The 22,031-nt window shown below is 42.2% G+C and overlaps 1 protein-coding gene across 1 annotated transcript; it reads left to right on the top strand.

Annotated features, from left to right (window-relative positions):
* Positions 1 to 1,459: 1,459 nt before the first annotated feature.
* On the top strand, positions 1,460 to 21,915 carry LOC140365713 (uncharacterized). The gene is made up of 37 exons (XM_072452276.1): positions 1,460 to 1,742; positions 2,063 to 2,186; positions 2,260 to 2,405; positions 3,442 to 3,630; positions 3,702 to 3,785; positions 4,011 to 4,102; positions 4,179 to 4,344; positions 4,415 to 4,521; positions 5,061 to 5,288; positions 5,674 to 5,764; positions 5,852 to 5,938; positions 6,329 to 6,523; positions 7,408 to 7,607; positions 7,850 to 8,032; positions 8,997 to 9,141; positions 9,225 to 9,371; positions 9,886 to 10,116; positions 11,064 to 11,257; positions 11,902 to 12,029; positions 12,261 to 12,430; positions 13,014 to 13,193; positions 15,252 to 15,386; positions 15,456 to 15,599; positions 16,813 to 17,051; positions 17,268 to 17,427; positions 17,518 to 17,685; positions 17,752 to 18,175; positions 18,282 to 18,439; positions 18,515 to 18,635; positions 18,715 to 18,878; positions 19,147 to 19,362; positions 19,447 to 19,671; positions 19,751 to 19,900; positions 19,980 to 20,180; positions 20,272 to 20,403; positions 20,708 to 20,881; positions 21,307 to 21,915. The coding sequence occupies exons 1-37, from the start codon at positions 1,680 to 1,682 to the stop codon at positions 21,388 to 21,390; spliced, it is 6,045 nt and encodes a 2,014-aa protein (XP_072308377.1). The 5' UTR covers positions 1,460 to 1,679; the 3' UTR covers positions 21,391 to 21,915.
* Positions 21,916 to 22,031: the final 116 nt, after the last annotated feature.

Genomic DNA, 22,031 nt, shown 5'->3' with positions numbered 1-22,031 from the left:
GACTGTGTGTAGAGACCGTGTGTAGTGACCGTGTGTAGTGACCGAGTGTAGTGACTGTGTGTAGTGACTGTGTAGAGAAAGAGACTGTGTGTAGAGACTGTGTGTAGAGACTGTGTGTAGTGACTGTGTAGTGACTGAGTGTAGAGACTGTGTGTAGTGACTGTGTAGAGACTGTGTGTAGAGAAAGAGACTGTGTGTAGAGACTGTGTGTAGTGACTGTGTGTAGAGACTGTGTAGTGACTGTGGGTAGAGACTGTGTGTAGTGACTGTGTGTAGAGAAAGAGACTGTGTGTAGTGACTGTGTGTAGTGACTGTGTGTAGAGACTGTGTGTAGTGACTGTGTGTAGAGACTGTGTGTAGAGACTGTGTGTAGAGACTGTGTAGTGACTGTGGGTAGAGACTGTGTAGAGACTGTGTGTAGTGACTGTGGGTAGAGACTGTGTGTAGAGACTGTGTAGTGACTGAGTGTAGAGACTGTGTGTAGAGACTGTGTGTAGTGACTGTGTGTAGAGACTGTGTGTAGAGACTTTGTGTAGTGACTGTGTGTAGAGACTGTGTGTAGAGACTGTGTGTAGTGACTGTGTGTAGAGACTGTGTGTAGAGACTTTGTGTAGTGACTGTGTGTAGAGACTGTGTGTAGAGACTGTGTGTAGTGACTGTGTGTAGAGACTGTGTGTAGAGACTTTGTGTAGTGACTGTGTGTAGAGACTGTGTGTAGAGACTGTGTGTAGTGACTGTGTGTAGAGACTGTGTGTAGAGACTTTGTGTAGTGACTGTGTGTAGAGACTGTGTGTAGAGACTGTGTGTAGAGACTGTTTAGACTGGACAGCAACAAGTGTGTGAATGGGGTCAATACTCTTCGCTCAGTCGCTTTGGTTGCGTCCCAGTTTTGCTGTCTAGCCGGGGGCCCTGGGTGGGTGGGCTTTAGTGAAGGCTGGGGGTCTGCTCTTGTAACTATGGCAATCAAACACAACTACAATAATTGTCTCATTTTATACATTTTTACGTTGACCTTTGTATAATTCAGAATATGTAGAATTTGTGTTTGTTATCTTTTGTTGAAATACATTGAACATTTTGGGAAACACTCTTATTTCTATTTTACATTCTGCATTGTCCCTGCCAACTAAATAACGACATAAAATACATCAGAGAAAGAAAATAGATTATTTCTCAAGTGTAGCCCTAACCCCAACTTTCTTTTTAATTTTTTGTCACATTTCAGAAAATAATCTTATCCCCAAAATAATTATGTCTTAATAATTCTGTTATAGAAGTGCGTAGATTTTAAAATATGGATTACTAAACTGCCTCGTAAGGGCTGTTGATCCAGGCTCCCCTTTTTACTCCCCCATGCCCTTCCTCAGGGGCAGTGGTGTGTGTCAACTCTCTGTGCAGATAGTGAGAGTGTGAGTGAGTGAGGTGGGGGAGAGCTGCGCGTTTTAAAACCTGCTAATCCTGCTGCTGTCCTCAATCTGTGCCTTTCTTAGAGTGAAGAGGGAGCAAGCGCACACGCGCGCCCCTTTAACTTTACTCCAACTGCAAACAAGGTGATGGGAACTGAAATTCTTCACCACATTTCTTTGAATAAGCAAAGCTATTTTTAAACTTTTGGATACCTGGGTTCACTGGGAGTTAATCCTTCTCTCTGGAGGATTTGTCAGTCTGCTGGCGTTGCAATGAGCACCACGGAAAACAAGGCCACTCCAGACAGCGACAACAAACTGGAGTCTGTCATTCAGGTGAGCTTGACCGCTTTGCCTCCTGCTCATTATTTGGACATCTGCGCAAAGGCTTCTGTGTGAATTGTGTGCGTAATAGTTTTCATAACGCAGCGTCTGTGGAGTGACTGCTGTTGCACCTGCTCCTGTTGGACTTCATAATCACCCATCTTACTGCTGTGGTTGTCAGCAGTGAGATCTTTCTGTTAGGCTTTAGTATTCATTGGCTAAAATGTATGCCATCATAATTAAAGTGCATTTACACATTGCTTAAGCATGTATTATAAATTCAACCCGATCCAATTGTGGGTTATAAGTTGTTGTTTGTATTTGTGGTTCAGAAACTGGAGGAGAGTGTTTTGTCAGAGGAGAAACTAACTGTGAGGGGCCCTTCACCAGACGCTCCTCCAACTGGTCTGCCCGCGAGAGTCAGAGAAATTGTCACCAAGAACCTCAGTGATAACAGTACGTGCAGTTACATTTACAACAATGCCCAATACGACACAATTATCACAGCATCTGTTTTATTTCCTCCCAGCTCCAGGAACCATGTCGTCAGTTATGTCACTACAGGAGGAGAACCGTGTGCTTCAGGGAGAGCTGTCCAAACTGGAGGATCTTCTATCACACAGCAGAGCAGACCGGGACGAACTCGCCATCAAGTACAGTGCAATCAGTGAGAGGGTAAGGCTCAAAATAATACCACACACAAAAAAAATCTTCATTTGTTTTTTGACCAGAGTGCAGCATGATTGACTCTTCTCCCAGTGGAAATGCTTAAAACACAGTCACCTTTTACTATTTGAATGTTTGTGCTCCGTCTTTGTCTGAGATTTGCTGGTTTCCACGGAGATAGGTAGTGGAATGGAACTGAAGTGGACTGTTGCCATAGCATCTGTCTCCCATGGTGACTGTCAACAGGGGCTTCTGAGGGGGCTTTTCCCCAGCAGCTGTCCCACTGAAAAAAAACTGTTGAAATCTATATTAAAACTGTCTAAATATATGTATCAACTTTACATTTTCAAGTCAGTTTTAGAAAGAAAACGTTACAACATATTTATTTGACATTGAGCACAAACAAATACTCTCTAGTCACAAGGTCTCAACAGATCAGAAGACTGCATATTGTTGCTCAGATTCAGGTATGGGTCAGGTAGGGAATCTGGCTAAATGGCATCGCTTGTTTTGGCTTAGGTCTTGAATAGCAACACCCCTTACTTAGTACAGGACTCTTGTTGCTAGGTTTATGTCCCAATATTAACTTAAGAGAAAAATCCCGTAAAAAGTATCTTCAAAACAAAAATCACAGCAGCGTTAAACTAGTATTTCTGTGTGGACTATACAATAATTCAAAAATATATAGGTAGCTAAAACTTTTATAAACCCATTGTAATGCTGCATTGTCCCTTAAGGGGCTGTTATTATGTTTTTGGGGGTATTTAGTATTAAACTATAACATACGTCAATCATTATTTTATATTTTGTTTGTCCGCTCTATTTATCTAAAACAAAACAAGTTACTTATAAAAATGTTCAAAACTGCAGAGCTGATTGGCCTAACATATGTAGAGCACTCAAGCCTTGAATGTAGGACAATGCAGTATTACTCAAATATGCATGAATCAATCAAAATACAACTTTGAATAAGCTAATGACGAGGGCACGAAAAAACTTGATTTTACTTTAAATGTCCCGTCAAATGCTTCTCTCAAACCCACAGCTTGAGCAGACTTTGCAGTTCGACTCGAGTGATGGGGATCAGACCTCAGAATCCAGGAGCCTGGTTCAGCAGAACGTGGATCTGCGCAGACGACTGGACGAGGAACAAACTTCATACAAACGCAAACTCACCGCTTACCAGGAGGGGCAGCAGAGGCAGGCGCAGCTGGTGCAGAAACTACAAGCAAAGGTAAGTTTATGTATTTATAATGTGCATCATCAAAGAAGCTGAATTTTATACTGTTAGTTGTGCTTGTGTAGGTCCTTCAGTACAAAAAGAGGTGTGGGGATATTGAGCAGATGTTGCAAGAGAAGAATTCAGAACTTGAAAAGCACAGGCTCAGTGTAAGTGATGCTCTTGGTATTTCATGTTGTACAGCTCAAATTAAGTTAAATGACGCTGATGCTAGCTTCTAGGTTGTGTGAAAGCTGTTTGAAGGCTAAAATGATCCGAATGCGCCTGTTGGACTTTGAAAATATGGAGCAGCACAATCTGAATTCCCACCACAATTATGCAAATAGATCAGGCAAAATCTTAATTTATCTGAATACATTTGTTTGAATTTGCAGAGTGGCAGTGAAACATCAAATGGCCACCATCAAGGGGAGTCAAACAACAACTTGGAAGAAGCGTTAATCCGTTTAGAGGAAGAACAACAAAGGTGATATTGTTGAAATGTACACTATTTGCCCTCTTATGTATAAGCTTTACTCAAATATGACTGTGTTTGTGGGCAGGAGCAGTAGTCTCTCTGCTGTGAACGCCATGCTGAGGGAGCAGTTGGAACAGGCGAGTTTGGCAAATGAGGCTCTGAGCCAAGACATCCGCAGACTGACCGTGGACTGGACCAAAGCCCGGGAAGAGCTGGAGCAAAAGGAGTCCGACTGGAGGAGAGAGGAGGAGGTGCGAATGCCTTTTTGAAATGGGGTCAAGTCATTTTGTCGTTGTTTTCTTAATTGCGTTTTGTATTCAGTCCTTCCAAAGTTACTGCAGCAGCGAACACGGTCGGCTGCTCATGTTGTGGAGGCAGGTGGTCTGGTTCAGGAGGCACATCTGTGAAATGAAGAGCTCCACTGAAAGGTACTGTTTTTTTGTTTTTTGTTTTTTTTTTGTTCATAAGAGTTCTATTAAGAGTGTGTTTTGAAACTTCCTATAATCTGTCCTTTCCTCCTGTTCTACTGCGTTGTAACAACGAAATTTCCCCTTGTGTGGATATTAAAGGATTATCTTATCTTATCTTATCTTACTGGCATCACCACTGCACATAGGTTGTAGGACCATAAATAATGCAATTGACTAAAAATACAGTGTCCCGGCCTAGCTCTAAGGCCATGATAAACAAACTCCTAACCAAACTAAAGACAACATAAAACAGAGGAATCAGTTCTTTAGACGTCAGAGGTCAGGGTGTATGTGTGGATGAAAGGTCGTGGTTTGATGCGTGGTAGAAAACAGTTAAAAGAGAAAGCTGTACACACTAGTGGCCAACGAGCTCTTAAAGGCGGCGGAATGAACTCTTAAGAACAGCAGTCTTTCTTTTAGTTAATAATTGATGACAGGGCTAAATTAAGCCTGATTTAGGTATATGGTGTAATTTCCTCCTAATCTTCATCCTCCAGGGACTTGTCAGACATGCGTAATGAGCTGTCCCGTGTGTCCCACTCGGCCCAGCTCTCCTGTGTGGGTCTGTCCACGTCGCTGGTCAGTCGAGAGGGAGGAGCGGCCCTGGCTTTAGAGCGAGAAAGGGCTCTGAGGCTTCAGCTGGAGCAGCAGCTCAGAGAGAGAGTCACGGAGGCGATGAACCTGCAGACGAGGACCGACGCCGAGAGGAGTGAATTCAACATCAGGTGCAGTTCACATAACCCCTGACGCCGTTGTGTAGCTTGGTGTTTGGTGGAGCTGAAACGATATCCAGGTCTCACAGGACGCCATTTGCCTCAACCAAAAAAATATTCTGATATCATAAGGAGACTATTGTTGAAATACAAGGCTTCTATTCTATAAAAATGCCTTGAAGAGCCTGTGGAGCTGTCATTGCTGTCACATACCAAAGATTGAACTAAAACTGAAATTGCTGCACTTTCCTGCTATGCTCTGGTCTGCCAATAAAAGCTCACCAGAGACTATAGCTGTATTATATTAAATAATCTTACTGGCAGCTTTTGGCACATGCCTGCTTATTGTATGTGTTTATTTTTGTGAATTAGAAATGTGTCTGAAATGTCTCGTTAGGTTGTCTGAATCTGTCCGCGAGGGAGAGAGGCTCAGGAGCCAAATGGATGAAAAGGAAAGAGAAATTGTAGTGCTGACAAGAAGACTTGAGGTAACGTCTAACTTTGTGTTTTACAATCACCCGTCGTTCACGTGAACAGTAAAGGTGACCTGTTCCACCCGTTCCACTGTGTGACAGGAGCAGAGTGGTTCAGAAGAGACTGAGCTGCAGATGATGAGGACACACACAGAGATGTTGGTCGACGCTTTGAGAGACATCGCTCAGGTGCATCATTTAGTACATTTATAAGTAAATTAATTATTATATTGATGTTAAGCACAATATCTTTTACACAATAATCTAAATACATCACAACACTCCATACTTACAATAGCCTCAGAAATGTTTTATGAAGAGATATAAGTCAAGCTATTTGTCCTGATTTCTTCTGAAGTTTTTTTTTCAATAAGTTGGCCAAATTGGATGTTATTGCAGTATTCAACAATAAGCTTACTTTAGTTTTATCTAGCTGTAATTTGTGTTTATATTTGTACTTGCTTTTACCATTTATTGTGCTCATAAAGCACTTCGGGCAGCTGGTGTTGTAAATGTGCTGTAGAAATACATTTGACATTGCCCAGGTGTTATATTACCCCGTGCTCCCCTGTCCTCCAGGTTGTGCTGACAGATGGGGAGTCCTCCTCAGAAGCCGACCAGGATCCCGGTGCTCCTCTCCTGGCTCTGGTCCACAGACCCTCTGCCTCTCGCCGGTTGTCCTCTCCGTCGCGTCTCTCCTCTGCGACGCTCTTGCCTGAAGGAGTGCTCTGTGCCCTGCGCTCTGCCATCACCAACAGACAACTACAGCTGCAGGTGACAGTTGTGTACATTTCCTTATTGTATCAGTGGGAAAACAGTATATTAATGGTATACTTCAAGATAGACAACTGTAAATACTCTAAATTTGAAGTTATTACATTGAATTGAAGTTAATAGTTAACAGTTCCGAGGAGAGACTGTGAATTATAGGTTTTCAACCGTTTCACACCAAGTACCATCACAGAAAATATTTAGCCTTCCAAACATCACCAGATCTAAACTAGTCAAGACTGTACCAGGTCTAAACTAGAACTAAACCAGGTCTATAATTAAACTACTAGACCATTGCTACAGAGGTTCTGCACAGGGACTAACCCAAAGATCCTTCCAGGCAGTTGCCCCCAAACTCTGGAACGATCTTCCGCTCTCCCTACGGTCACTGGACTCAGTTACTGCTTTTAAGGGTCAGCTTAAAACCTTTTTATTTAGTCAAGCCTTTTAAATGCACTTGTTTTACGGACTGATTTTACTGTATATTGTTGTATATGTATTGTTCACTGTCATTTTTTTTGTGTTTTTATTGTTTTATTCTGTGTTTTGTGAAGCACTTTGTGACTCTGTCTGTGAAAGGTGCATATAAATAAAATTTACTTACTTACTTACTTACAAAGGGCAATTTTTTTTTAATTATTTTAAATTATGTTAACTCTAGATACGGCTGAAATGTTTGACGAATAACCGTTTTTCAGCAATCACATGACCATGGAATTTTTATTTAATATTTTAACTGAAATATTTTGTGCATTTTACTCTTTTTTTTTAAACCAGTTTGTGATATTTCTGTGATGTAGAAAATAACAGTAGTTCTTTCAATCATTTACACTTTTGTTTGATTGCACATGTAGTATAATGTAAACACTTTCATTTTGTGTGTGAAGGATTTCCGTGGGAGATTGCAGTCCACCCAGTTTGCGATTCAGCAGCTCCGAAAGCAGCTCTCGGAGACTGATACGGTGAAGAAAGACCTGGAGCAGAAGAACCAGGCGCTGCTGCGGGAACGGGACAGTGCTCAGACAGAGAAGGAGGCTGTACAGAGGAAGAGGGACAGAGTCAAACAGGAGAGAGACATTTTGACCAGGTAGGATCTTACTAACATGCTGATCCTTAAAGTGGGAGTTAATAGTAAATCATTATTTTTTGCAACTTAGCTGTGTACAACCCATTCTTTACTGTCTCTCATATGTATGACGTATTGTCCTAATTTAGACCTGGTTTAGTCCCATTCTATTCCCTGCTTGTCCTGTTTTGACTAGTATTTTGTATCTTTCTGAAATATTATGCAGCTCCGTTTATAACCCAAGCATTATTGTTTGTTTTTAGTGAAAAAATTAGTTTGGAGAAGTCTCTACATTCCGCTCAGAGCAATTTCCAGCTGCTGCAGATGGAGCATGAGAAACTGCAGTTGTCCATGACGACGGTGCAGAGAGAACGTGATGCAGAGAGAGAGGAGAGAGAGGTCACTGCGCTGGAGAGGGACCGCGCCCGGGCCGAGGCACAACGCATGTAAGGCTGGGGGACTCTGACCAAAGGAAAGAAGGAATTAGTATCAAGAATCTGCATTTGAACACCACAAAAGGGACTAAAGTAGATGAGTTAAAGGGGACATAGTATGTGAACAGTCTGTTAGATCAGACATTGACAAGCAGTTATGTGGCTATACCTGCTTGTCAATGTCTGATTTTGTAAGATCTCCAATGCTTAGCAAGTTGGGGCCTGGGTAGTACTTGGATGGGAGACCTCTGAACACATTTTTGTGTCTTTTGGTAACATTGACCCACACTGCCTAGTATAAATCTGGTGTCTGCGTGAGTGGGTCGGAGGCGCTGGTGGCATAGATTGTCAGTCTCGCTTCCATCAGTCTGCCCCAGGACACCAGGGAAGCTGTTGCTACAACAGTAGCTTACCACCACAGAATGTGAAGTGAATAATTAATTGTAAAGCACTTTGGGTGTCATAAAATGCACTATATAAACCCAATGAACGACTGATCAAAATAACAACAAATAATGTATTAAATAATAATTATTCATAATATTGTGGTTTATACTGTGCACATTGTTAAATGATAATCCACATATATATGTTGTAGTTTAATATTAAATACCACAAAAAAGCATATTCAAAATAATAATCGGTAAGTAATTTACATTTATTTACGTCCAATGTCTTTTTCATTTCAAGCTACTTTTTTCCTTTAATTGAAATGACAAAGTGACATTGCACCCTGTTTAGTGAGACATAAAATAGGTTGTATGTAATTATTATGTCCTCCCATTTTTGAGCCAGGGTGTACGCAGGTGTAGGATTGCTCAAGATGTGACGATTTGACATAGACTAAATTGTGATTACTTGTAGAGAACCTTTTTGCACTGCAGTAGTCAGTAAAATGTGGTCTAAAGAAGAAATGGTTGCATATTTTAGTGTGTGATGTTGTTAGAAATATACACTCTATATTTGCCCTGTGCAGACAGAAACAGTGCGAAAAGAGCGAGAGTCGTGCCTCAGCCCAGAGAGGAGAGCTGTCTGCAGTGAAGGAGACGCACCAGCAGGCGGAGGCGGAGCGGCAACTGCTGGAGCGAGAGAAGGACCAACTATCCAAGGCTCTTGCTCAAGTAAAGAGACTGTCTTTGAGATGTCTTTTTCTCACATTTTGTTGACTTTGCTGCGATATTTAGTACATATTTCCTTGTTTTAGGCAGAGAGTCGTAACGCAGAGCTCTCCCTGTTGCTGAACAAACTGCAGTCTGAAGACGCAGCACTCAGAGACTCTTTGACCAAAATGGGAAACTTAAACGAGGGCTTGACCCAGGACAAAGTCGACCTCAACTCCTACATCCTCCAGGCAATACATTCTTGCACCTTTTCTGGTTTTAATACAGTGCTTTTGACTAGTCCAGACTTTATGAATTAAAACATCATAGATAAATCATACGTATATACATACTTTAATACAAAGAACAGTAGATTATTAATTATGGGTTAATATAATTGAACTAAGAACAGTAATGTTGATTTGTGTAGATTACTTGTTCCTAGGGCAGCGTTTATTTTAGTCGACTATTCAGCAATCATTTTTTATGTATCAAATGATTATTTATATTTCACATTGAGGGTTTTAAATGCATTTATAAAACGATTAAGGTATAAATATGCTGACTGAATATGCTGAAAAAAGTCAAATAATGTACTGTAGGTTCATTTGGTAGTTATTTGGTAGTTTAAAGTAATCCTCAAATTAAGATTAAAACTTTGCATACCAGTCAAGGCAAATATTCTAGATACTCTATATTACAGTAATCCCTTCCTGTATAACTGTGCACATGTTCATTTAAACTTAATCTTTTCTCATTTTGCAGATCGAGGAGGAAAAGGACCTTCTCCAAACTCAGAAACGTGAGGCGGAGCAGGAGAAGCTGACGATCAGAGACGAGCTTGTGCGGTTGGAGCAGGATCGACTGGAGCTGGACTCTGTGAGAATAACTCTACAACTGTCTCTTCATGACGCAGAGCTGAGCCGCGCCGGGATGGAGGCGGAGCTCCAGAGTCTGCGCACGGACCGGCTAAAGCTACAGGACAGAGTGACACAGGTAAAGACGTCAGGAGTAAGCTGTATTTGTTTTACAATATGTTCTTACAGTGAATTGTAGTGGAAGATGCTCAATGCCATAATTATTCATCTAAAATATTGATAACACACAAATAGGCTGAGGTAGATTTTTTTGGGTAATTGTATTTTTTGAATAGATTTTTAAACATGCTTGTACTTGTGTACCCATAATATTAGCCGTGTATTTTTACAGCGCAGACATCCCAATCCTCTGCTCCTTTTTACACCCGCAAACACACATAATAAATGGTAAAAACATAATAACAATAAAATAAATGGATTGTGGTTTAAAATAATAAATTTAATTTAGTGTACCGTGTTTCGTAATACAGACACTTTATTCCAAAATGCTACTAAAATTGCATACACATTTAATGAGTTCTTTCAGTAGAATCTCTCATGCATACTTTTGACTTAAAGTAAGAGTATATAATATTCTGGATTTGGTCACCTGCTTGATTCCATGGAACTAGAAAGTTAAAACCATATTTTGGAGCATCCTCTATTGAGTAGCTGAAAGATCTTCACCTGCAGCAGTTATCTAGCAGGAGGCTCATATCTACTGTATTTGCTTTGTTGAATCCAATTGGCAAAGTTTTTTGGACAGGCAGTGTATTATTGGCAATGGAACTACATTTCCATGGCCAACTACGATTCATGTTTGTGGAGATGCAAGCCTTCTCACTGTAAGGATGCATGTTTTTAGTGCAATAAAAAATATATAATCTCTTTTACTTTAGTTTCACACTTTAAGAAACATTTTGCAGCAGTACTTGTACTTGTAATTGAGTACATTTTTAGCTACGTAATTGTACTTTTACTTGAGTATTCTTTCCACCATGTGAATTGGATGCACACAGACAGATAATCATAATACCATTAAAGGCCCAATGGCATTACTTACAGTTTCAAACCTTGTGTTTGCAGCTCTGCGCAGAGGTGACATCGCTCAGTTCAGAGATGAGTTTGGTCAAAGGAGAAGGGCAGAGGAACGAGATGGCCCTGGAGGAGGCGGGACGGGGACGAGCTGATCTGGCCCGGGACAAGGCGGCTCTCGTGGTTCAACTAGCTGCTTCCGAAAGAGAAAATACGCTGCTGTCCGAGGAGATGACTGCGTTCAGGTGAGTCTTAATGAGTCCATAAGTCTATTGACCAAATTACTGGCTTAGCAGAGTAGTTAACGTTCAAAGCCAGTGGTGTACTATATAAAAGTAAAAGTACTGTACTTAGGTAAACTTTTTATGTATCTGTATTTCATTGAAGTATATTTTAAGATGGATACTTTTAACTTTCATTTACATTAGAGAGCAGGTATCTGTTCTCATTTTTAAACTGAACTGAAAAGACGAAAGTTGGTGTTCGCTGAGTTATTTTAAGCTTGTTCATGGTGACCGTCTAAGGGGTTTTGAGTTCAAGTCCCAGCTTTGAGCAAACTAAAAACATACATGAAATTTGAGTAGATTTTTAAAGTAGATTTTTTTTATGCAACACTTTTACTCTTGCTTGAGTATTTTGATTGTATATCTGTACTTTTTCCACCACGGTTCGATTCCCAATCCACGTGGAGCCTCTGTGACATTTGCATGTTCTCCCAATGTCTGTGTGGGTTTTCCTCTGAGAGCTCAGACACTTGGACTTGAAGCTGAAAAAGAGCTGACCGTTTGCCCCATGCGACGTGATTGATGGGCCAAATGCAAGACACGTTTCCCTGACGAGACAAAGTTAAATAGTACTTTAACCATTACATTTATTTTGTGTGATGCAGATCTGAGAGGGAGGCTTTGGAGACCAGTCTGTTTGAGATCCAGCAGCAAATTGTTCAAGTCGAGACCCTCAATAAACAACTCGAGACTGAAAACCAAACGCTCAGAGTCCGATCGGAGACTACAGCAGGTGAGAGAACAATCGGAGAAAACTGCACAATTATCATCTATATTTTCAAATACACTGCTATATCTTGAGTCTGTGTTTGTTATTGTTTTAGGAAATAAATTAAAAATAGCCTTAGAAATACAAGCACATAATATTGCAATATTCATCACAGTTTCTTATACAAACTAGCCCTAAGTATGATTGTAATTTAAACTTAGATTTCAAACTTTGAGCTCTTGGTTGTGTTTCCAGCTGAACTGAAACGATCTCGCGCTGATGGAGAAACTGCAGTGGCTCAATTGGAAAGCGAGAAACAGACTTTGACTCAGGCTTTGAATAGTGTCCAGAACCAAGCCCAACTGGTGCTGCGCAAAACCATCTCCGAACACCAAGAGGAAGTGGAGAGGCTCATCTCAGAGAAGGTGGGCGGGGTCTACCTAGCTTTATCACAATTTTTGCCCGGGTAAAAAGCAATCTCTAACTTTAGATAGTCTCCACAATCTATGATCTATAAAACAGTTAAAGCAAAAAATATGGCCAAAATGTAAGATAAGATAAGCCTTTATTTGTCCACACAATGGGAAAATTTCAGTGGCAGTAGCTTTGACACATGACATGTTCCTGTTGCTCTACATCATTAACAATAACCATTATGGACAATTGATTTCATAGCTGTAATGTCCTACAATCTCAATCAAAATGTTCAGGTCTAGCTTAAGGGCTTTTTCTGGTGATACTTATTGTTGTTTGTAGTTCTAGATAATTTATGTGTAGTTCTGAGCCAATTATCCATACAATTTAGTCCTTTGTTTGGCTAGTTTAGACCCAGATTATTCCTGGTTTAGACCTTGGTTTGCTCTGGGATTTAGACCTTCTTTAGAGCTGGTTTTAGCTCAAGTTTAGCACTGAGCCCGATAATACAGTACTTTGTAAAGCCCAATATAATAATAATAATACTTGATGTGAATAATTTTAGCGTTTTTTTTTATTTTTCCTTCAATCCAGGAAGCCTTACGTCACAACCTGCTGATGGATCACGAGGCGACATTGAGGAAACTGAGGCAGGACGCAGAAGAGCAGCTGCTTAAAGCCCAGTGTCGCAGAGAGGAACTACAAGAGGAACTGAGAACCCTCCAGCACCACAGGGATCAGTGTCTTCTGCAGGCCGAGACCGATAAGCAACAGGTCAGACACAAGGGTGCAATAGGTTGGGGTAACCTTATTCAATTTGATCTCACAGATGTTTCACTTTATGATTTCAGTAGGTCTACAACTAACGATTATTTTACTATTGATTATTTTAACAATTTAACTTTTAATTCATTGTTTGAATCGCAAATATCAATTTTAAACAAAAACATTTTTTCACGCAGATAAATCTAAAATACTTGAGGTCATCTTGATTGAGAATGCTTGCAGAATCAGAAACGTCAAAATAAATGTTTCTTTGATATCATTCTTGCTTTTGTCTGAGCCATAAAACCTGTTTTCATAGACTTACACAACACGTTTTGAAGTCTGTGTATAATATTCCAGTTAATGTTTGTCCATCCATCTTCTTCCGCTTATCTGGGGATAAGCAGTCTAAGCAGGGACTTCCCACTCCACTTGGGGCAAGGACTCCCCTCCCACCAGGAGAGGGCAAGCCACCTTTTTCCAGTTGAGAACCATGGCCTCAGATTTGGAGAGGCTTATCCTCTTTCTAGCTACTTCAGACTCGGCTGCAAACCGTCCCAGTGCATGTTGCAGGTCCGAGTTTGATGGAGCCATCAGGACAACATTGTCTGCAAACAGCAGAGATGAGATCCTGTGGTCCCCAAACCGGACACCTTCCGATCCCTGACTGCACCTCGGAATTCTGTCCATAAAAACTATGAACAGAACCGGTGACAAAGAGCAGCTCTTGCGGAGTCCAACATGCACTGGGAACAGGTCTGACTTACTGCCAGCAAATCAAACACAACTCCTGCTCCGGTCATACAGAGACTAGACAGCCCTGCGCAAAGGGCCCCGGACCCCGTACTCCCAGAGCACCCCCCAAAGGACACCCCGAGGGACACGGTCGAAAGCCTTTTCCAGATCCACAAAGCACATGTGGACTGGTTGGGCAAACTCCCATGAACCCTCGAGCACCCGATGGAGGGTATAGAGCTGGTCCAGTGTTCCACGACCGGGACGAAAACCACTCTGCTCCTCCTGAATCCGAGGTTCGACTATCGGTCGGATTCTCCTCTCCAGTACCTTGGAATAGACCTTACCCGGGAGGCTGAGGAGTGTGATCCCTCTGTAGTTGGAACACACCCTCCGGTCCCCCTTCTTGAACAGAGGGACCACCACCCCGGTCTGCCAGTCCAAAAGTACTGTCCCCGACCGCCACGCGGTGTTGCAGAGACATGTCAGCCAAGACAGTCCTACAACATCCAGAGACTTTAGGTACCCAACCTGAAGGCGTAGGGACGCGACCCTCTCGTTCACTGGTGGGTGAACTCCAACACGTGGCGGCTGAGCTTTGGGGCTATAAGCAAGCCCACACCAGCCCGCCGCCTCTCAACACCAGAGAAGTGGAGCGTACGGCTCCTCTCGAGGAGATGGGTTCCAGAGCCCAAATTGTGCGTGGAGGTGAGGCCGACTATATCTAGTCGGTACCGCTCAACCACTCGCCCAAGCTCAGGCTCTTTCCCCCCCCAGCGAGATGACGTTCCATGTCCTCCGAGTCAGTTTCTGTTTCCGGAGATCTGGCCGCCAAGGCCCCTGCCGTCGACTGGCGCTCAGATTTCTCTGCACCGGCCCCTTACGGATCCTCCTGCAGGTCCACGGGAAGATGGCCCCATTTCACACGTTCGTGCTGTGCCCGGCAGGGGCCCGGTTAATGATTGTTTTATTACTGAATTAGATTATCTCATTAATTGATTATTTTTTGTTAGGAATCTTTATATTTGCCTTATTAAGCTTAAAGCTTACTGTAATTAATCTAATTCAATAATAATACAACTGTGCTAATGTGAGACACTTATTTCACTAGAGAAGACTTTTAAAGGTGTGTCAGTTTTTGTTAGATGTGGATAGATGCAGTAATAAACATAAATAAACCATAAATCAGGAGTACAGTAGTGGAATAAGAACTAGAAACTGCCGTAATAGAAACTAATACTTGTGGTTTCCATCTCCATTAAGTAGTAGTTTGAATACATCAATAGTCTTGCTAATACATAAAAATGAACTACTTTGTTGTGCTGTCCCTAGGCTCTCTCATTAAAGGAATCAGAGAAAGCAGCTCTGTATGAGAAAGTGTCGAGTCTACAAGCTGAACTGTCCACTGCACTGCTCGAGGCTGAGAGGCTGACCAGAGAAGTGTCCCTGTGCAAAGAACAGGAGCAGGTCAAGGAAAATGTGTCTCTTTATAGCATATTGAGTAGGAGATTTTAACTTTGTGTTGTACTTCCACAGGTCAGAGTTGGAGCTTTAAATGCTGAACTGCAGGAAGTCAAGTCTCAGCTCAGTGATTTAGCCTCTGCTCATGACCGTGAACTGAGCGGACTTCAGAGGATGTGCACTGATCTCCAGTCCAGGGCTGATCTGACTTTAAAAGAGGTACAAGTTATTGGAGTTTATGTTTAATTGTTCAATCAATGTATCCCCATCATGTTCTTGATTATAAAAAAAACTTTACTAACAATGCATCTTCATGCTGTAGAAGAGAAAAGCTGTAGTGCTACCTGAAAATTTATAGAAATATGGCTCTATTAACATACAGTATAATTTTGAAATTTCTTCCTGAAATATACAGGTCTCACAAGACATGTTTGTTTCATATCAAATCAAAGCCAAAGTCACAAGAGTAAACACATTTCGCCACTCATCCATGTAGCTTCTTCAGTAGCTTCCTCGTGTTCACACAGCGAGAGTGGCTGAAAATGGATCTAAACGTTTATAACATTAGCATCTGTATAGTAATATTTAATTAAGTGGGTCAGGAAAAGTTTTCTTTTTCTACACCAATTGAGCACCATAAGCCATGCACGGAAAAATTTGAACAATAAAACACAATTATTCACTGTTCTTCATAATTTTAATCACTACTAATTAAGAACGCTATTTTTAGAGGGTTTCTTTATCTTTGGAGCCACTGTGTCCAAGTCATTTCTGAAGTGTCTGTGTGAACTCTGGAGATGGGCTGTTTGGAAAAAGCAAATTATTTGTTGGATGTGAACAATGATTTTATGCTGTTGAGAGGACTGGATGTAAATTATGTCAGAAATGTTATGATGGATTGGTCATTGAAGAACAATTTCCTGTAATGTTTTTTTACGAACTATAACATGGCAAGGGACTAACGGTGGAAATTAGCACTTGAGCTACAACCTGGTACAACCTGGTACTGGTGCATCTCTCATGTATACTGTACACTATCCCTGTCTCAGTAAATAAATACATTAAATTAAACTAAACTTGTGGATTAAATGTTTGTCTACTTTGTCTACAGTGTTCCACATGTTCTGATGATATCTACATTTTCCTGGTCTGTCTGGAAAGTATTAGCTCCAGAGCAGAAGCTTAAAAAGTCCCAGAATTGTAACCCTAGCTCCTACCCTGTGCAAACATGCACCAAATGTGGATTGGAACTAATAAAAGTACCAGGAATTGAAAAAGGTTCCTAATGTGCATACAAATATATCAAATAAATCATAAACTGTGATAGTACTGATCTAGTTGGGTTTTTATACTTTATACACAGTTATGAATTAGAATATAAGTTTTTTTTACTTACTACCTTTTTTACCAATGTCCACATTTTCTCCTTTAGTTGGAGCAGTGCAGAGCCTCTCTCTCGGCCAGTGAAGAGACCAGAGACCAGCTCAGGCACGATTTACTGGAGGCTGAGCGTCGTCTGAACCAAAGCCAGGATTCAGCAGATAACTCCAGGCGAGAGGCAACAGAGCAGCGCCGCAGCCTCGGTGACATCACCAAAGAGAGAGACACCCTCAGCCAATCAAACAGTCTGCTCCGAGAGACTCTGAGGAGCGCAGAGACGGACAGGATCAGGTAAGAGGGCATAATTGGTAGAGACAGTAGGTAGACACTTGCAAAACACCTTATCCACTTTGCTTGTATAATTGAGTTGTTGAAGAGCCTTCTGTCTGTCAGCATCAGGGAAATTGTGATTGAATAATGTTGATAGACTTGTGAAGACTCAGTACAAGTACAATATATATTTGAGCTTTTATTAATAATAGAAACAACATGATTTGTGTTTGTGAGCTTGAGACGAAAGTGTGAGGAGAAGGAGCAGAGGCTGGTGGTGCTGGAGGAGAACCTGTCGTCTGCGCAGAAGGAGGTGACAGAGCTGCGCAGCTGCCTCAGGGATGTGGAAAAGTCTCGACTGGATGCTCGGCGCGAGCTGCAGGAGCTACGCAGACAGGTAAGGAGGACCCTCTGTGCATGTTTAACATGTAAAATAGACTGAGATTTGTCACCTGTACAGAACATTTAACTTTGAATTTTGCTTTAGCTAAAGGTTTTGGAAGTAGGGAAGGAGCAAAAGAGCAGGGAGGTGGCAGAGCTGCAGACTCGCCTCTCACTGGAGGAGCAAAGAGAAGAGGAGAAAAGCAGGGAAGTCTTCACTCTCAAACATAAGTTAATGGAAGCAGAAACAACAAGAGACTCCCTGAAAAAAGAAGTGAGTGCCAAAACATTTATTGGCCTGTAGATGTATGCACAGTGTTGTAATGTGTTTGTCTTGTAGCTTTCTACGACACAGAAGCACCTGTTGGAGTCTGAAACGGGCTGGCGCAGCTGTGAGAGGGAGCTTACTGCTCGACTGCAGGAGGCACACGGCTGTGAGAAGAAGCTCCAGGACGAGGCCAAAAACCTGGCCCTCCGCACCCAAGCTTCCCAAGACGCAGCAGCCCAGTCCAGTCTGCACCTGAGCGAGACACAGGGCCGACTGTCCGCCACAGAGGCTGAACTGTCCCGCTCTGAGATCAGCAGAAAGGAGCTGGAATTCAGACTGAGCAGCCTTCAGTCCACACTCACACGCACCCTGGGCATCGGGACGGGGAACAGAGGGGGTAGAGGGAGGAGTCCAGGAGGCAGCTCTACTTCACCTGGCTCTTTTTCCCGACACCAGAGCATCTCTCCTTTACGCTCCTCTCTGTCTCCACCAAAAGGTAGTGCTTTTATAATGTCCTGGTCAGAGTCAAGCCCTTTATAAATACTGTATCATAGAGTGGATAAATAATAATACACAAATTTGTTCATCTTTGTTTCTGACAGAAATACGCACAAGTACACCTGACAACACTTTGGGCTCTGGGCCTGTGTCCCCAGAGAGAGCAGACACACCCCTCTCTCCTTCAGACCTGGACTCAGACTCACTCAGAAGTGGACTTAGGGACTTTCTGCTGGAGCTGCGAGAGGCTCAAAGAGAGAGAGTGAGGACGAATGACTTGTTTTTCCTTTGTTTCTTTTTTCAATATTTTATCATTATTGTTTTACATTTTTTTCAGGATGACGTCCGCTCACAGATGAGTGGCCTGCAGCGTGAGCTGGAAGAACTCAGAGTCCAAAGAGACTCCGCTCAGAGCCGCCTCGCTCTGACCCAGAACAGTTTACAAGAAAGCCAAGAAGGTGAGACATTATGATAATACATTTTATTATCATACATTGAAGTATGCCTTTTTCTAATGTGTAATGTACCTCACTTTAGTAAAGCGAGCAGTGGACGAGCGCCTGAGCTCTACTCAGATGGTGCTGCAGCAGCAGGAGGAGGCTGTGAGGAGAGCGGACAGAGAGAGACGTGCTCTTACGGACAAACTGAAGGACTTAGAGCGAGCACTGCAGGCCTCTGAGACCGACAGGAAGCATGTCCAGGTACAAGAACAACACGCCCCAAATCTGACACAGCCATATGGCCCGCTCAGTGGAGGACCACCGTCCTGTAGCCAATTGTTCCAGAATGAGATAACAACATATGGCCACATGCTGCATTCTGGGCCACGCCCAGAATGCAGCATCCAATCAGGACTCCACATGACTTTTATGGTGTTTTCACAGTCACACTATTTTTTATTATGTTTTGCAGCAATATTAAAACTTACAGAACTTACAAAACCCTGTCATTGCTTTTCCTGTTTTGTAGGATCAGCTCACCAAACAGCGGGCTGCCGAAATGCGCATGGAAGGAGAAAGGAGACGCCTGCGAGAGGCGCTAGAGGCAGCTGAGGTTCGGGCCACTCGAGTTGAGCTTGGGAGGCGCAGTTTGGAGGGAGAGATGCAGAGACTGAGGTTGAGTGTGGGAGACAGAGAAGCAGAGAGCCAGCTGGCCTTAGAGAGACACGACTCTCTCATCAAACAGGTGCAGTATAACGACTAAAAATATTCTGATACACTGTTAGAAATGTAGAGTGACCACATGGTTTTATTTATTTACATTTGACAGGTGGCTGAGGGTGAGGCACAAGTGTCTCAGTTGCAGAGGGAAGTGGACCGACTGAGTCAGGCTTTGCTCAGAGCTCAAGAAAGTGAAACTTTGCTCAAAGAAAGAGCGGCGACGCTGAACCTGAGTGTCAACGAGGCCACAGCGGCTCAGGGCAGCTCACAGAGCCGCCTCTCAATGCTGCAAAAGTCACTGACCACATCAGAGCTAGAGAAACAGCAGCTCCAGGTGAGTGAGGGACAGCGACACGGTGAGGACAGTAAGATGCTTAAGAGGCTAAAGTACTGATTTTGTTCTGTTTCATCAGGAGCGACTGGATGAAACCAGAACAGCTTTATCTGAAAGCAGGAGAAATGTTGCTGCTCTCAATGAACAAGTGCAAAACCTCCAAAGTGAACTAAAACACAGTGAGGGCAAACGAGAGGAGATGGAGACTGAGCTCAATCACCTGCAGGAGGTGAGGCTCCACCACATTTACCAGAGCACATACAGTATGTAATATGTATAATAACAGTATGAACTGTTATTTTGTTCAGACTCTTCGGAAGCGCTCCATCAGTCTGTCCGAGGCCCAGTGCAGTCTGAAGTCAACTCAAACAGAGCACTCTGCTGTGGAAGAGCGACTCCGCAACCTCCAAAGAGCAGTGGCCATGTTAGAGACCGAGAAGAAAGATACCGAGAGGCAAGCTGTGAGGCTGGAGAAGGATAAGAATGCTCTGAGGAACACACTGGACAAAGTAAAAACCACATCCTTCTGTAATCCTCAACACATTCACAGATAATCCCCATTTGAGATGTTGTCTTAGTTTTTTCTGATGTCTTGTTGAGGTTGAGCGTCAGAAGCTGAAGTCTGAGGAGGGCACCATGCGTCTCTCCGCTGAGAAAAGCCGCTTGGATCGATCACTAAACACAGTCGAACAGGAGCTTCAAGAAGCACAGCAACAGATACTAATACTACAGGTATAAAACACACAGATGTCGTTACTAATCATGATATAAAGTGAAGTTTAGTTCAAAGAAAAGCTGAATGTTGTAGGAGTCAAGCCAATTTAGTGTCCTTTATAGTCCTTCTTTTATGGGAGAATGATTTAGAGTAACCATCAGCCATTTGTCAGAGGCCAATGTACAAACGTTACAGTGGCATGAAACTGAAACGGTAAACATAAAAAATGTGACTATCCATTAGATTTTGCTTTGTCAATTTCTTCTATTATGCATGTTTGCTTTTCCTATACAATCCATCCGTTGATCATATGGTGATCAGACCCAGCTGTCAGACATGGAGCAGTCCCACGGCCTGTGTGAGAGCCTGAGCCGACAGCGGGACGAGGCGCAGCGAGAGGCCGAGAGGTTGAAGGTCAATCTGAGGGATGTGGAGCGGAGCCTGGGAACGAGAGAGAGAGCACACCGACACCGAGTCAAAGGGTTGGAGGAGCAGGTACAGCTATTTATGTATCTAATTATTTATTCAATCAGGAAAGCCAGTGAGAGGAGGCTTAGTTATATGTTATTTTTCTGATCCATTCATATCATAGTTATTTCATACATCGTTTTACTTCCACCATGATATACATAAATTGAAATAGGTTCACAATATGTATTTCCTTAGAATAGAAAGTAATTATATATATTTTTTTGACATTTTGATTTAATAATGCATCTTTGTCATAAAACATATTTTGGCGTGCGTTTTAGCATCCGTATAGTTGGTATTATGACAATTTGCCAAATGTCTCTCTCGTCCCATTTCACCCCACAGCTGTCCTATTGGAAAAGGGATCAATTTTGTTGCCTACAGAATAAATCATAGTTTGACTTAAATATTGGTTATATATAAATGCATTGTTACGTCCTGTTTCTCAGGTGTCGACCTTGAAGGAGCAGCTGCTGCAGGAGATGAAACGACGTCATCCCTCACTTCAGTCCCCTATACTTTCTTCTAAATAATACAAGCGGCTAACACCTATTCACACCAGCGTTTAGCTTAAATTTGCACTGCACAAAACTATTCAGTGAAGTCTTAGTGTTCTGTATGTAACTACAGTGTGTGTACTTACTGACTGAGCACAGATGAGAGGCAGCTGTGGTCTCGATGGCAGACTACTCCAGGATAACATCTGCTCTTCATCCTGGATTTACTCTTACTTCTTTACTTTCAACTTTTTATTGTGGAGGAAACTCAAACCTTTGTAGGATCCCTTTTGACTGAATGATACAGACTGACCAGTTTTGTATTATTTATTTTTTTACATTTATAAAAGCACTACTCATATTTTTTATAATGAAGGCAAATCGAGCACAAACACACGCTGTTTATCTCATTTAAAATGCTTAACAAGCTTTTTTAGTATTATTTTTTATTAAGCCTTATATTTTTACAAATGAACCACTAACAATATAAAAGAATAATAATAGTATTGTATTGAATGTACATGTAAGCCTTGGGTCTAATCAAATAAACCACTACTTTGAGCACTGTAACTTCCTTCACACAAATGGGCCACAGTAGCAGAGTGGTTAGCACTTTCCGGGTGTCTGCATGTGTTACGTGAAAGCATGAATCTATATGGCCCCCAGTGGATACATGA

Source organism: Eucyclogobius newberryi, unplaced genomic scaffold, assembly GCF_026437365.1.
Source record: "Eucyclogobius newberryi isolate DKJ021-1_F unplaced genomic scaffold, fEucNew1.0.hap1 SCAF_19, whole genome shotgun sequence".
NCBI lineage: Eukaryota > Metazoa > Chordata > Actinopteri > Gobiiformes > Gobiidae > Eucyclogobius > Eucyclogobius newberryi.
The sequence above is the reverse complement of the archived record's forward strand: the minus strand, read 5'-3'. Positions and strand labels throughout refer to the sequence as shown.